Source organism: Notolabrus celidotus, chromosome 21 (genome assembly GCF_009762535.1).
Source record: "Notolabrus celidotus isolate fNotCel1 chromosome 21, fNotCel1.pri, whole genome shotgun sequence".
In the NCBI taxonomy this organism is placed as follows: domain Eukaryota; kingdom Metazoa; phylum Chordata; class Actinopteri; order Labriformes; family Labridae; genus Notolabrus; species Notolabrus celidotus.
This window is the reverse complement of record NC_048292.1, coordinates 3228975-3245395: the sequence shown is the minus strand read 5'-3', so window position 1 is coordinate 3245395 and position 16421 is coordinate 3228975. Positions and strand designations below refer to the sequence as shown.

The 16421-nt window shown below is 42.9% G+C and overlaps 1 protein-coding gene across 1 annotated transcript; it reads left to right on the top strand.

Moving 5' to 3' along the window:
• Window positions 1-2493: 2493 nt before the first annotated feature.
• On the top strand, window positions 2494-8578 carry pmch (pro-melanin-concentrating hormone). The gene is made up of 4 exons (XM_034673231.1): window positions 2494-2530; window positions 5555-5952; window positions 8206-8347; window positions 8426-8578. The coding sequence occupies exons 2-4, from the start codon at window positions 5713-5715 to the stop codon at window positions 8473-8475; spliced, it is 432 nt and encodes a 143-aa protein (XP_034529122.1). The 5' UTR covers window positions 2494-2530; window positions 5555-5712; the 3' UTR covers window positions 8476-8578.
• The last annotated feature ends 7843 nt before the right edge of the window (window positions 8579-16421 follow it).

Here is a 16421-nt window from a genome sequence, read left to right as displayed (position 1 = left end):
TGCAAGCTTTGTGCGCACATGAAACTGAGCTGCATGTCAAAGTGATACTTCCAGGAGGCGGTGGGGTCTGCCAAAGCAAGCAGAGCAGGGTGTGGTGCTCCCTAAAGACCAGAGCTGCATGTTCAGCTCTTTGGAGGATGCTCGCAGTGACAGCACAGATCCCTCACTCACTCAGTGTCAGCATTTTTTAAGCACATGCCTACGTAGAGACAGAGAAACCCAGATAAATTGGCTCTCTGGCAGACGGCGGGGATCAGAATTTGGAGCAGCAGGGAGGTCGGCGAGGCCCGGGTCATCCCGTCCATCCTGGATGTTATTTCATCCTTCTGTATGACTAATACAGAATCAATTATCTCACCCTAATGGTCCAATTGCAGGCTGCAAGCTTGCAAGATTTAGAGTTCAAATAAATCAGAGAGAAATTGTGTGCAGAGAAACCTGGGCAGAGACCAAGCCATAACAAATAAGCCAAGTAAAGGAGACTGAGTCCTGATGCACGCTATCATCATCCAGTCATTAGTATCACATCCAAACTTCAGATTGTCTTTAAAGAGTTCTGTTTGTCTCCTGTTTGTGCTAAATTTGGATTACATGGTGACTCAAGAAGCGCAACACAAACATGTTTGAATAACCTCAAGAACCAGGATGGTTCTGGGAAGAACACAACCCGTTCCCATTGATCTGCGTGCACTCGGGATCCAGTGCATCTGAGGACACAGAATTTGGACAGAGCCCTGAAACACAATCTCTCCACACTCTTCAACTCCTCATCTTAAGCACACAATTGTCTTTTGAATGACCTTGTGGTCTGTTTTACTACACTCACCAATTTTACTACTTATTCTTCTGGTTGTTTTACAGGAAAAGCGGTCGTAAGGCTTCATCAGTCTTTAAACATTCAGGTTTTTCCAGCAGGACACACAGAAGTTCATTTTGCTGGGTTTCACTTTTATTTCTGCTGTTGTCAACTCAGCATTTGTTGCCTTTAATCCCAAATATTCAAACTGACTCCAGCTTCAAACGTTGGATACTTATGAGTTGATTGTGTTACGTTTACAAGTCGGGTTGTGTCGCTCTTTACTGTTAGCATGCGCCAAAACAAGATGTGAACACAAGTGGAGGTACAAGAGTCCAACAAGTGCACTCACTGTAAGCCTCATGCTACAGCGAAAGAAAAAAACTGTGTGTGAGGCATTGGAGGAGATTCTCCCTGTTTCTCGATGTCAGTCGACAGTGGAAATTCACTGAGGCTTGATTATAGCAGGAGCGAGTGTTGGCTCAGCTGTGTGCTTTAAGAACCCATGATGTCAGAGCCTTATTTTCCTTGGAGGGACTCTCATCAGCTGCATTGTTCCAGGAAACCATGGTCTGTTCTCTGGGCAACAAAAAATCCTGCCCAAAATGTGTGCCCCCCAAAACCCCCCACCGTTTTTTTTTTTTTTCTTTTGCACCTGAACGCAGCGCACCAACGCAAACATCAAACATCACGCGTGGAGCATCGGTGCACCACATTTCCCTGGAAGCCGACCTGTTTCCCCGTCTGCTGTGACACTGTTTGCTTTTTCTTTCCTTTTCAGAAGACGAGTGTCGGTGATGAAAGGCAGTGTGTTAATACAGGACGAGGAAATAATGTGTTGGCCCCTGGAGGATTATAAAACAATGCTGCTACTGATGTCATAGGGCCGGGACTTCTGAGGTCTCCGTACGTACAAAAGACGTAGGCGGTGTGATTGAAATACAGCACCGACCGAGGACTGACAGGTGATGCAAGCAGCTGACAGAGCCGATGAAGAAAACGACTCCGCAGCTTCCTCCAGTTCAAAATTCAAACCATGCATGAGGCCGAGTTGTATCTGGATGCAATTACGCATGCTTACAAACAGCACCAAACGTAAATCAGAAACAGTAGTTGAACACAGTTAACTGGCGGACAGCGAGAGTTTGACGAGCCGCATTGTGGAAACAAAGATTTAGTAAATAGTATTCATGGACGCCCACCAAATCACATCTGGTCCTCATAAGATTATTGGACTCGTGGCTTCCTTTGCTAATGCTCTTTGTTAGAAAATTATGGTAATGATTTCTTAGAAATTCACAGCAGGGAAAAATCACAGTCACTAGATTAAGACCTTCAGGAGATCGTTGAATCTTCTCAGCCCATGTGCCAAGAAAGCTGATAGGTGGCATTGATTTGCGGGGTGTCTACTGTCCGTAACAGCACATTAATACAGAGTATATCAGGAGGAATATGGGAAAAGGGGGAGGGAGGGATTATCAGAAAGAGAGGAAGAGCGAGAAAGGTTACAACAACAGAGCACAAAGCTCACGAGTTCAGTTGTGCTTCTGCTGGAACGGGCGAGCCCCTGTGGACGAGTTCAGTCCTTCAGTAGAAGTCTTCGCCCTCCAACAATAATACTTACAAAATAAAGGCTGACCGCTCCAAGTAAAATCACTTCAGCTGAGTTCAATAGCTATTATTCATGTCCCGGCTCTCCATCCCCTGCCCTGAGGCTCCTGTGATGTTAATAAGGTAAGCCGTCTGAGCCGAGAAGAGGCCTGCGAGGAGCTGTGTCAACATGGAGGCCTCCACCCTTTAATATCAGCTGATGAACGCCACCGTGCTGTGGGTGCTGTCCATCACAGAGCCGGGGCGTATCGGGTTCTCCTTTTTGGGGAAATACATTTGTTTGCTTTGTTGTAAAGACTCAGAAGAGAGGCTTTATACCACGCTCATATCTGTATGATAAATATGAGCAAACAACCATCAGATTGTTAGCTTAGCATTGCTTAAAAACGAGTAAATGGGGTGCAGATTTAGCCTGGTGGTTGGGTTGCATGGCCCGGGTATGATGCTAGTCTGCAGCCCCTTTCCTTCATGTCATTCCCCCACTCTCTCCCACTTCCCTACCCTATCCACTGTCCTCTTGCTCACCAGCAATTCTTACTGAGAAGGCCGTGAATATGTATATCACATTTACTATTAAAGATACTTTACTCAAAACCACACGTCACCCACATATACCATATCTATTAGCATGGCTAACTGAATGGTTAGTGGTTGTACCACTGAGCAAAAAACTACAAACGAAATATGAGGAAATAAAAAGATGAGCCTCAGGGCCTGTGTCCATTAACCAAATATTTATCCCTGGCAGCGCCTTTTTCTATTCAATCAATCAATCAATCTTTATTTATACAGCACCAAATCACAACAAACATTATCTGAAGACTCTTTCCAAACAGAGCAGGTCTAGACCGTACTCTATGTTCTATTATCAACAAAGACCCAACATCAAGACAGGATCAGATCCAGTCCCATCTTACAGACAGGTCTCAGTCTGATCTCATCTTAATCCACCATGAGCAGAGCACTTTGCAGCATTTAGCAAGTTACAGTGGCAAGGACAAACAGAAAGATAGATAGATCTTTATTTGTCCTTAATAAGGAGATTTGTTACCACCGTCTGTACAGGAATACATGTATGAACACAATAACCATAAACATCCACCCAGCCTCACAGCAATGGTGCACCACATCCCACAAATATACACACCAGACACATATGAACACACTGGACACATATATGCACACCGGACACATTACAGTAGCATTCTGTTTAGCAGTGCTATGGCCGATGGGACGAAGCTTCTGCCAAACCGGGCTCGCCTACAGTAAGGGTATCTGTATCTGCGACTGGAGGGGAGTAGTGTGAAGACCGAGTAGAGGGGGTGTTGGGGGTCCAGTGTTATAGTGCGTGCTCTGCGTATGATGGCTCTGTTGTTGAGGTCAGACAGGTTGGGTGTGGGGAGGCGGATGATTTTGGTGGCAGTGTTTGTGGTGCGTATGAGTTTGTTTTTGTTGGAGACAGTAAGCATGTTGTAGTAGCAGGGGGAACAGTAGAGGAGAATGGGTTGGATGATGCTTTGGTACAGTAACAGTAGAAGGTGGGGGGCGACAGAAAGTGCTTTGAGTTTGCGGATGGCAGAGAGTCTTTGTCGGCAGCGTTTGTGAATGTCAGTGGTGTGTTGATCAAAGTTGAGTTTATTGTCCAGGGTGAGTCCGAGATATTTGAAGTGATCCACTATTTCCTGCTTGTTAAACTTCCTTTAACAGGCAGAAACCTCCAGCAGGACCAGACTCATGTTAGACACACATCTGCTGAGACCGTGTTGGAGAGAGGGATAGAGGGAGGTGAAGAGAGAGAGAGAGATGATAGAGGTGAGACAGATAGCAGTAGTTGTAGCAGCTGGAGTCTGGCACAGGAACCTACGAGACGAGGGAGCTCAGGGACTCCAGAAAAGTCTATGGTTAGTAACTGTAATGGGACAGGAAGTGTAAAGTAAGTGACAGGCAGAGAGAGGAGAGAGACAGGATCCCAGTGTGTCAGTTCCCCTGACAGTCTAAGCCTATAGCAGCATAACTAAGAGCTGGTCCAAGCCTGAGCCAGTCCTAACTACATCCAAACAGGCAATTTAGCAAGTTACAGTGGCAAGGACAAACTTCCTTTAACAGGCAGAAACCTCCAGCAGGACCAGACTCATGTTAGACACACATCTGCTGAGACCGTGTTGGAGAGAGGGATAGAGGGAGATAAAGACAGAGAGGTGATAACTACGCTCATCAATGTCACTTATCCATCACTAGCCAATTAAAATCAAGAAGGGGCGGGACCTCTGATATTACCTTTGTCAGCAATAATGGCAGAGGTCCTTAAAGAATGAAAAACTATCCACTTGTGTTTTTTTTTTGAGGGTACAATTCCCAGATGTAGAGTTCCTGCTAACACTACGACACGATTTGAACAGTTCCAATGTTGTCTTTCTAAAATGCCACTGAATAAAAGCAAATATAAACCACACAGAGCAATTTGAAACAGACTTAATGGTCACTGTGAAGGACAGGAAGTGCAGTGGGACAACCTCTGTAACCTAGAAATCGTAAGCGAGGTGCTCTGAGATTGCCGTTGTGGGCGCTGCTAGTGCAAAAATTGGCGTTGAATGGACACAGGCCCTTAAAGGTACTACAGATGTTTTCTTTATCACATTTGGTGGCAGTAGACTTCCTGATACTCTCTGTTTCTCCAGTCTTTCTGCAGACTTAATGACACCCTGGCTTTCACTTCATATCAGCAACATGAGAGTGTTACTGCTCTGTTTTCATCAGCCACACCTGCAGCTAATGTTTGGATGTGTTCATAGATGTCACGGACCTCTGTTGGTTCTTCATTATAAGATGTGTTGAGCTTCTGTCACCACTCAGAGAAAATGACTCATGGAGCCTAAAAGAGTCTCTGTCCCATCACCTGCTGGGTTTATTTCAGCATTTGGATTTTGAAGTACATTATCCTTGATTAATTCCTGCCCTCTGACCTCCTGTGAGCCCTCTGTGGTAATTACAGTCCTCCATGTTCGACCTCTTTATCCGCTTGAAATCTTCACAACTCTAAAGAAACAACATCTATTCATAGTTGTCTGTTCTAAGATTCGCCTCTTGATGGATTTATGACACATTTTCTCTGACCTTTAAACTCTCTGGGACCATCGGCCCCCAAAGATGGAGACCCCTCTGCGGGACACATGATGCTCATTGTGGATTCATAATCCTAAGCTGTAAGCAAGCTGCCATCCTCCTATATAAGATGACTGAGCGTCCAAACACCACAACCAGCCGGCGAGACCAGATCAGTGGAAGAGGTACACATTGTAGATACCATGGTCTCTCTCTACTCTGCCCTGTATACTCTGGTGCTGTTCTCAGAGCTGAGCAGCCTCACTGTGGCGATGCCTTCAACGAAAGCAGAAGACAACGTCACAGAGCAAGACGACATCGGTTTCTTACTGAGGGACGAGCCGATGTCTGAGCGCGCCGTGGTTTCACCTTTGTACAGACGGAGTGTGCTGGATAACAACGCGAAGGATGAGGATGGAAGTCCAAAAATCATCTTCATCTCAGTGAGTATCCACACATTCAGCTTCAAAGTTAACTGATAGCTTTATTCATTCTAGCTAGCCTGATGTTCTGCAATTCTGCAAAACATGCAAGGACCATCAACAGGCAGATAACTCGAGCAGGACTGGGCTCATTGGTGGACAGCCATCTGCCAATTTTTCAACTATAGGCCAGTTTTTTGTCTTTTACCCAAAATATAGAATCAAATCAGTATAAAAATTAAATTGCAGCTTTATCTAACAAGTATTTGCACACACTGAGAATAAACCTTCAATCTCATGGAGAGTATTTCTCAGATTTGAAGGCAGAATATGTCAGAAAAGTGCAGATATGAATCATATTTCAAGATACTCTTTCCAAACAGAGCAGGTCTAGACCGTACTCTATGTTCTATTATCAACAAAGACCCAACATCAAGACAGGATCAGATCCAGTCCCATCTTACAGACAGGACTCAGTCTGATCTCATCTTAATCCACCATGAGCAGATCACTTTGCAGCATTTAGCAAGTTACAGTGTCAAGGACAAACTTCCTTTAACAGGCAGAAACCTCCAGCAGGACCAGACTCATGTTAGACACACATCTGCTGAGACCGTGTTGGAGAGAGGGATAGAGGGAGATGAAGAGAGAGGGATGATAGTGGTGAGACGGATAGTAGTAGCAGCTGGAGTCTGGCACAGGAACCTATGAGACAAGGGAGCTCAGGGACTCCACAAAGATCTATGGTTAGTAACTTTAATGGGATAGGAAGGGTTTAAGTAAGTGACAGGCAGAGATGGGAAAGATGGGATCTCAGTGTGTCAGTTCCCCCGACAGTCTAAGCCTATAGCAGCATAACTAAGAGCTGGTCCAAACCTGAGCCAGCTCTACCTACATCAAAAAGGCCATTTAGCAAGTTATAGTGGCAAGGACAAACTTCCTTTAACAGGCAGAAACCTCCAGCAGGATCAGACTCATGTTAGACACACATCTGCTGAGACTGATTAATCCAAAATGTGCCAGAGGGAAAATGTGCAAAGACACCTGAATGGACCATGAATGGATCATGGTCAGAGGTTGTCCATATTCTCTCAGGCAGAAACCACACAGATCACCTTTTAAATGATTTGGAAAGATGCAAAGGACATGCAGAAAACCGACCCTGTAATGAAATATAACAACGTACGAAAGTTTCAGGGTCAGTGTGCAAATATGATTGACACATCTTGACGAACAAAGAGTCTAAGTGTTCAAAGGCTGTAAAAATGTCTTCCAATGTAGCGAGCAAAGTGTTCCTGATAAGTTCCTAGAAATAACAAAAATATCCTGATTCAAGAAGTGTGTAATTCTTACTGATTATGATCTATTATTTCCTTTTTTATGTCTTTTTATTCCTTGAATAAAGATTCACAGCTGGTCTCTTCAGGTCAATGTGTTCCATTTTAAATGTTATGAGATATCCCGAGGAGTACTGTAGTAACCAAACCTAACATTTTTGGTAACTAAGCATAAAAATGAATCCAAACAAAGAAAGAAGCCATTTGGATTATTTTTATCCAAAATAAAAGTCTCGGGCTGGATTCCTTTTGCAGCCATTCCACTCCGCCAACGCCGGTCACGCACCATAACTATTTATTGTGAGATTTCTCTCTATAAACAGTTTAGCAGCTTACCATAGTTCAACAACAACAAAGAGCACATTACATCCATCTTGACACTGAACATTTGACCCCTTTCAAATCAGCCACCACCCTCATTGTCCACTGTTAAATCAATATTTCATTCACATCTATGAAAATCTTTTACAGCAGCGCTGGAAAAACCGGGAAATACTATTAGCTTAAAAGGTCAAACGATCACGAGCCTGTAAAGATTTATTGGAATCACAGTGGGAAGAATGATGATATTTCTGGGTTCCCTCAAACGTTTGGCTGTGATGTGTTAAAGAGTTTATCTGGCGGCTGTGTCCCCGGTGTGTTGTGAACATGGTGGTTATCTCTGCGGCGTAATGGGGAACAGGCGGTCACGATGGAGAGAACAAAGCCATCTGTGAACCGGAGCTGCGGAGGAAAAAACGGGCCACTGTGATGTAGTAAAAACGAGGAAGCACATTTGTTCCATTTGGGGTTCCTGTGGCTTGGAAACGCTGGTAAATAAAAATCCAACACCTGTGCTTTAAGTGCCGGCTGATCCAGAGTCCAGATCCTGCTGCGTGGAGACGTGTGTGGTCTCATGGAACAGAATGTAAACACTGATCAATACTGTGTGTTTCAGGACATGAAGCTGAGAGGGCACAGTATCCGAGGGATGAACCCGACGTTCACCCGGAGCCTTCCTGCGCTCTCAGACCAAAACATGAACCACGATCCGGCTGAGCAAAGTTTGAAGATTTACCGAAGAAACACCGATCTGGACAGTAAGTATCAGCAAAACAAAATCTCTCCATGATTAGGTTGTTTAGTTTGACTAATTCCAGTATCTCTTCTCCTTCCAGTTCTTCGCTGTATGATCGGCAGAGTGTACCGACCCTGCTGGGAAGTCTAAACGTCCTCCCACCCCGTGCCGTCACCCTCCTTCGCATGTTCTGTAAAAATTACTCCCTTGTATGTTTCCCTTAATTGCATTTCCTTGTAAAATAAAAAAACGTCTGCACAAAAATATAAAACAAAATAAAGTTTATTAAAAAGTAAATGGTGTCATATTTACAAGGATGATGTCATGGTTGAATTTTGCAGGTTAAAGACGAACAGTAGTTAGAAAACATCGCTCTCGCTATTTGGCACCAGAATCACAAATCAGTTAAACTAAATACTAACATTCTTATTATAGTAGGCCCAAAATGATGGTCATAAGTTGCGTCTCAGCTGTAGTGCAGCCTCCCTCCACTAGACAGGGCTGTAGTTCCAGTTAATGGCTATAATAATGCTCTAAAGCTCTACTACCTGGATGTAAACAAGCACAGGTGATAGATGTTGTCTCGTAGCACGGCGTGGTTTGTCAGTATGTTGCTGATTAAACTGACATCTAATCACTCCACCAGAGCAATGAGGAACCAGCACAGACATGAGGACGCTAACCTGCAGGCTAGTGGAGCTAGCTCTGCCAACCTTACTTTTACTTGCCTATTTGTGATCCTGTGTTTAGCCATGTTAGATAAATCCATCAAGCTCATTCCAGTTTAAACAACTCAGGAATTAGCCACTTCAGACCATCCCTAATCTAAATGATTGCTTTGCTAATCATGTGAATGACTCAGCATTTTTCATGCTAACACCAAAAATGCTATCATTTGACATTTTGATGACTTATCAAGTGCATTAACCACATAACATTTCATTTATGCAAAATCCACCTTCTTTGTGAGCGATAAAGCAAACCACTGATGCCATTGTGTATGCTAAATAGATAGCTACACCAATACGGGATTAGCTTGAGCAAAGACGACAGGAAATTAAGGAAACAGATGTCCTGATTCTGATTAAAACACAACAAATAACTCCTAACAGTCTCTTTAAAGCTAACCAATACATTATATATTTATTAATATCAAACACATCAGTACTTTTGATGGCTACAGCTAGCAGCAAGTTAGCTTGATTTTAGCATAAGAGCTTCTATTGGGTGGGAATAGCTGCCTCAATCTATTCAATGTTTTAAGAATGAGTAATCTGTAAATTATATGTAAAGGTAGCAAGGAAGCTTTAGCTAGCTAGTTGTATTCATCTGCATCCACTTTAAGCTAAAATAAGTTAGCTTACTTTTAAGCTAATCCCATGCTAGCTCTAGTTTAAAGCAAAGACAGTTGCATTGATTGTTTAACTCTTAGTATTCTGTGAAATCTTAAGCTGTATCTTTAATAATTTAAGTAAAACAACTGAAAAGTGATTTTTAAAAACATAATCTGGAAACAGACGTTCAACACAAAGTTTTCAATGACAGAAAAAAACAAAAAAGACCTTCCACTGCTTTGTCCGAACATCCTTTCATAGAAACTCTGTTATATTAACATAAAACCTCTGAATGATCTTTAAACCCTGAAGAAGCTGGTGAGCTTCCCCTGCCCGGCTATCAGCTTCTTCTTGCTCGAGGTCTTGCCCAGATTCATGCCCGGTACTTTCACTGAGACACTAGTTGGCTGTTTTTTTCTGTGGAGGCTCATTTTCTGATCCCCCATGCTGCTCAGAATCCACCTGCTTCCTCTTGTTGCCCTTGTTTTGCATCAGAGTGCCAGTTTTCCTTGTACTTCCTCTGCTTCTGTTTTGGGCATTTCCACTTCTTGGCCCGAGCACGGCTCCCCGCTGTTCGCCGCTCTGTTTCTTATTTCAGCAGCGGGAGTGGGCTTGTCTGGAAAGATTGAAACAGAGCAAAAGCAAATGTGACAACCTTGTAGGGAAAAAAAAAGAAAAATGGCTGTGACGAAATTGCTGACGTTAGCTGCTAGCTGAAGCAGGCCGTGTGTTTATTCTGTAGAGTTGAAATTTAACATCTGTCATGTAACCTGATGGAGCCCAGCCTGGATTCCCACGGAACAAAAGACAGAAGGGGAAATGGGCAAAAAGTCTGGGAGTGTGTGTGCATGTGCTTTTTGGTTTTTCGCTACAGATGTGCATTTGCAGGTTTTATAGAACGGGGAATTCATTTAACGGCTAATGGTATAAGCACCAGTCCCAGGGACGGAGCTGGGAAGGGGTCAAGGCTGGAGCTGAGGAGGTGTGCCTGAGCCTCGGTCCAGCTTCATGCTGTCAGAGGAAACACACATCTACACCTCGTTTGGAGCTTTTTCTCCTGCACACACACGGACGCACATTTACAGTACCGGGTGAATCTGTACCTGTTGTTGTCTCTTCCACATCAGAGGTGCTCTCCTCTTCGATAGCTGGGATGGTTTTGGGTGCTGGGTGCACACAGGAAGGGACCTGGCTGGTGCTGGGGAATTCCAGCACGCGGTTGAGTGGCAGCTCTTCATCGTTGTACGTGCACGAAAACTGGGATCGGATGGCTCGGTCTTTAGGCTGGAAAACACAACAAGATAAACTTTCCTTTAGCTGATTTGACTTGATGACATGGAAGTTAAGTTTTCAAGAAAGAACTCAGAATGGACAGCTTTTGAAAAACAAATCTTAAGGCTTTAGTGTCAGGAACAAAACTAAAAGCACCCTGCCAAGCGCTGAGAATATTCGCGTCTCCCCAAATTTGGTGTTGACACTCGACCTCTGCATCCCACCAGTGTGAACCCTTTGCCATCGTTCAAACTGATTCCACATCCTGTCCTGCCTTGTGCATGGGCAACTATACCCCCAAGGAAGTGCACTGTCGTTGAGCACAGTATGGAGCACTCACTAGTCAAACAACTGGACTTTGGGGGTAACACTTGCATAGTGCTTAGTGTGAGTGAGACTTAAAACAGAAAAATGCTTGCTCCTTGGGATTTCAAGAATAAGTGCTCTAAAGAAGAGAGGATGGAGCTCCAATCATGACAAAAACTAGAATGAGGCATTTTAGAGAATTACTAATAACCCTCATGCTGTTTCGTCTCTGCTGTTTGCCTCTCCTCCCCACTTCGTCAAATAGAGGCAAATGGATCTGGTACTGCTCAGAGTGTCTGCCTGTTCAAAGAAAGATTTCCTTGCAAGTGTCACCAAAGAATCCACCTCACTGGTGTATTTTAGGGATGGGGATTTCAGAAAGTCTGGACCTCAATCAATCAATCTTTATTCATAAAGCACCATATGCCAATGAATGGTATCCTCAGACTCTTTCCAAACAGAGCAGGTCTAGACTGTTCTGTTATAAACAAAGACCCAACATCAAGACCAGATCAGATCCAGTCCCATCTTACAGACAGGGCTCAGTCTGACCTCATCTTAATCCACCATGAGCAGAGCACTTTACAGCATTTAGCAAGTTACAGTGACAAGGACAAACTTCCTTTAACAGGCAGAAACCTCCAGCAGGACCAGACTCATGTTAGACTTACATCAGCTGAGACTTAACCTCATTTTTCTCCAGTTCTTAAAACCCTTTATGTTATTTGGAATTATCATGGAAGTTTTTTTTGTTTATTTTATTAATTAAAATACACTTTTAGATGAGATAATAATAACATGATATATTCGATTCTTTATCATTAAATGATTATTCCAATATTTGAATAAATCCCACTTCTGCTCTTTCTTTAAAGTTTCAGGAGAACTTTTGTTGTGGTTTGGTAATCAATAACAAAGATTGTTTTATGTCTATAGGGAGCTTTAAAACAGATCATAGGCCTCCTGATGAAGGTCACAGTCATTTCTAAAAGGTAGGCGAATCCAACAGTCATCCAACTTTACGTCACTTAAAACAAGAGAAACAGCTTCTTATCTTCTCAGAGTTACATGTCGAGCAGCTCTTTAAGATCCTCTGAGACAGCTTCGTTAGTTACAACAATGTGAATGATACCAGAGATACCACAATCCTAACCCTGAGGCAAACAGATCCACAGCTTTTTATCTACCGTTTGATCTACGTCTGCCTCGGATTATCACAATCCAAGGATTTCAGCCTTCAGGCCAGTGGGCCACAGTGGGGAGGAGAAATGTGAGGGAAATAGTAGAGTGAGCAAAGCTGGGTGGGTCCACGAAGCACAAAGGGATCAAAGCCTTTGTGCTTTTCAAAAGAACATCTTATCAGAGCACATAAAAACAGCAGCAACCTCAAGAATGAGCCACACTTCAATAACTGGGCTAAAAATGTACGCTGCCCCGGCCGCATGCTAATCAAACGTATCTGGAGCGCCCCGAAACAATGGGAGGGGATGGAAGAGTGAACACAGCCAAACTGTGACTGACGGAGAACATCTAATCCAATTACAACAGGTGGGAGCCCAACGTGGCCCCATGCTGCGAGGAAGACGGATGTCCTGAAATAACCCCTGTGCACCGGCTGACACCTGACCGACGCATTCCTGATGGTGCTTCCAAAAACAGGTGCAAACAATCTCTGACCGCGCGGCGCTCTGACGTACATTCTCACACGCAGGTGATAGAAGTGAGAACGAGGAACAGGTGCACCGTCGCTGAGATCACCATCTGAGACTGAGAGCAGATACCGCCGCATGAAGAGAGCACGCAGAGTGTTGTCTGTGTTTTGATCGGCTGGAGCTCTGAGAAAGCGATTTGGAAAACGTCCCAAAAGCAGAAACTAAATCTGTCCATCTCGGTTGACGTCAGCGCATGATGAAACCGCTGGACGAGCCCGGGATAAAGTCATTCAGCAGACAACAGGAAACAATAACCTTTCAAGTTTCCCTTGCTAGTCGAATTACGCGACTGATATGGCATCTTCAAAGTGAAATTGATGCAGAAAGCTTCCGCTCACCGAGTTCAGGAAGCGGTGAGCTGCCCAGGGACCATTACAGCGCACTCAAACAGGAAGGCAGCCAGAGTGTGGGGAGCTGAAATGACATCTGCTAGCTCAATCAAATAAAGGAGCCATTTCACTCGATGTGTTTAGCACACACGGAGTTCACACAGCGGGGCTGCTGCATGTTAAAATATCAGACCTATGTTCAGACCTAAAGCTGGACATGTCAGAGGGTTTAGGTGACTCAGCAGTTCTTGAGCTGAAGGGCAGGAGAGGATGATGAAGGATGCAGGCCCATGCTGTGAAAACACTCGGTCCTGACTCAAGTTTTTACAGTAAAGTTACAAAAATCTATAAAAACAAAGAGTTAGATCATCCTTTTTATCAGCCTTCCTTACCTGTGGTTTTTATTTTTCTTATTTAACCCTTTGCTGATTCTTAGTTGTTATTGTTTTAATTCTTGTAATTTTTTAAGTCTTTCAAATTCTATCTTCTGGTTTCATTTCAGTCATTTTTTTCATCGTCTTTGTTCCACATGTGAAGCCCTAAAATCAAAAAGGTCACTCATAAATCAGTTGATATGATTATTCCTGCTCAATGGAAAGGGTTTTTATTCCATCAATGAAATCGATCCAGCAGACTCAGATGTTTTTGTATTTTTACTTGGCAACTACATCACCCACAATGCAACTCTTCGCCTGACAGTTTCATCAGAGAGTCTGTGGCCTGTTGCAGCAGCTCTGCAAAAGTTTTGTCTTAAGTCTTAAGTTTGCACCATGGAGAAGTAAGGTTCATCTTGAAGTAGTAGACAGTAATGTCCAAACCAAGCGGCAACCTCTGGTCTTAAAATATGAAGCCCATGCGGAAGTGCTTAAAACTGCAGTTCCCAGAGCGTCCACTAGAGGCTGGCTGCAGGGACACAGGAAACCACATACACACTTAAATACCTCATTACAAGAAAACTTAAAAAAAAACTGTTTCTGTCACCACAGTTATGATGATTTATGTCCCAGCTTTAATTTCTCTACAAAGATTATTATCAATCAGTTACTTGATGCTCAAAAAAAATGTGTAACGTCTTGAATGACAGCTCTGTTGACCAATCAGACTCCTGCAGCTCTGTGTGCACCGGACTATTGGAGCAAAGGAGGAGACTACACAACTATCAAGACAAGACATAACTGTGCGTGTCTTCTTCTCTGCTGCAGACTGGACCAACCTGAGGAACCTCTGCGGTTAATCGGTACGTTATATTCGTGGCTCAGTCGTGGTATCGCCATACTGCAAGTCAATCTCAAACAGCTGCAGATGCAGAAGATGTGCCTTTCGCATGGGGTCTTTTTCAAAGGATGGAGGTGGAGACAAATCGTCCATGTTTATAAACAAACTGTCCCCTTTCAAGAAATTGTGACCGGTTAAGCAGGTGGGACTTTTTTTAAAAAGGGAAAATGAACTCATCAGCACCCCCTGGTGGACTCACTGTGTAGTGGAGATACAAGGTCAGGATGTGTCTTTGTCACAAAGAGTAATGATGCCTAAAATGAGCCATACAGAGTCCCATCACCTCCTTCAAAACACACATCAGCCTTCCTCTACATACTTTCATTAAACTCTAAAAATTACAAATTCTATTTTTTATTTACATATCTTAAACTTGTATTTCATGTATTTCTGTTACTCCAAATATTTAGTAATTATTCTTATTTATTAATTTAATTTTCACATTTATTTATTTTTCTTAAAATTGTTTTTTGTATATATGTATTATTATTCTAATTATTATATATAAAATTATTTTGATTTATTAATTCAACTTTTTTAATTTTTTTTTTTTTAAATGGTATTTTATTAACTGTATTATTATTGTAATTATTATATATAACTTTTTTTTAATTTATTTATTAAAACAATATTATTCATGTATTTATGTTAATTTTAATTTATATATTTGTTTATTCCAACTTTTATTTATAAAAATATTTTTATTTATTAAATTAATTAATGAATTCATTTATTTTGTAAGTATGTATTTATTCTCTTTTAATTTAATTATGTTTCCTTTGGACAATGGAATTTTTTTTAATGAAATATTAGTGCATGAGATCTGCCTCTGAGTCTAACTGCTGCATTGTTGACTGCATTGTGTTGGCTGAGTCTAATAAAAACATTAAATAAACAAAGTAAACAGTGAAGTTAGAGTTTTAAAGATATGATAAAGCTCCTCTAATGATGTTGGAACAGTTTCTCTCACGCCGAGTTCAGAACACATCCAGGTACAGACTCACAGGAAGGAAGGAGGTGAGCCCCTGACATGTGATATGTTTGTATTGTGCAGTGTAAGCAGATGGAGCCGAGCCCTGCCTCCGACAATAGAATAACTTATCATCTGGATTGGTTAATGGTTTGAATCCCCCTCGAATGAGCCGTTTCATGCCACAGATTTCCACGGCACCCTCAAACCGACACTGAGAGCTGAAACACAGCTGTGCAAACGGGAACGGTGGAAGTCGGGTAAGATGTGTGCTTCAGCTACGAAAACAAATAATATAATACCAGGGAGAAATTACAGGATGTAAAGACATTACGCTCAGTGTTTGTACATCTGATTCAATTTGGAGTAACTGATGGTTGGGATGGAGGGGCCCACGGTACCTTGGGTTTGAGCAGGTCTAGGCGGCTCTGGACTCGGGTCTTTAGAGGCTCTGGAGAACTTCCAGTCGGCACTTCAGGGGATCTGAGTAAGACAGTGAGGAGAAGTTTGTGAATGAGAAGAAGTAGAAACGTTAGACAAAAACAGAAACTCTCAAATCCTCTCTCCAACATGTCAGACGGAGCCGAGCTGAAGTCCGACCCTAGATATCAGCAGTTCAGAGTGATCCACCTCAGGCTTAATGTAAGCCCCTCCACCACATCCAGACCTTTCTGTTATTATTTTTGTTTCAGATGTTTGACCGGAGAAATTGTTCCAGTGTGGTGTGGGAGGATTTTCCTCCGTACGGTTTCAGGGGAGAGTTGTAGAGTCTCATGTTGGTGTAATTTCTCTTTGAGGGGATTTCCCGCTCCGGCTGAATCCTGCGGTCATGGAAAGGGTCAAAACAAAAGCAGACGGAGACCCTCCAATAAAGTCTTATCAGTCCTGGTCCGGGGTC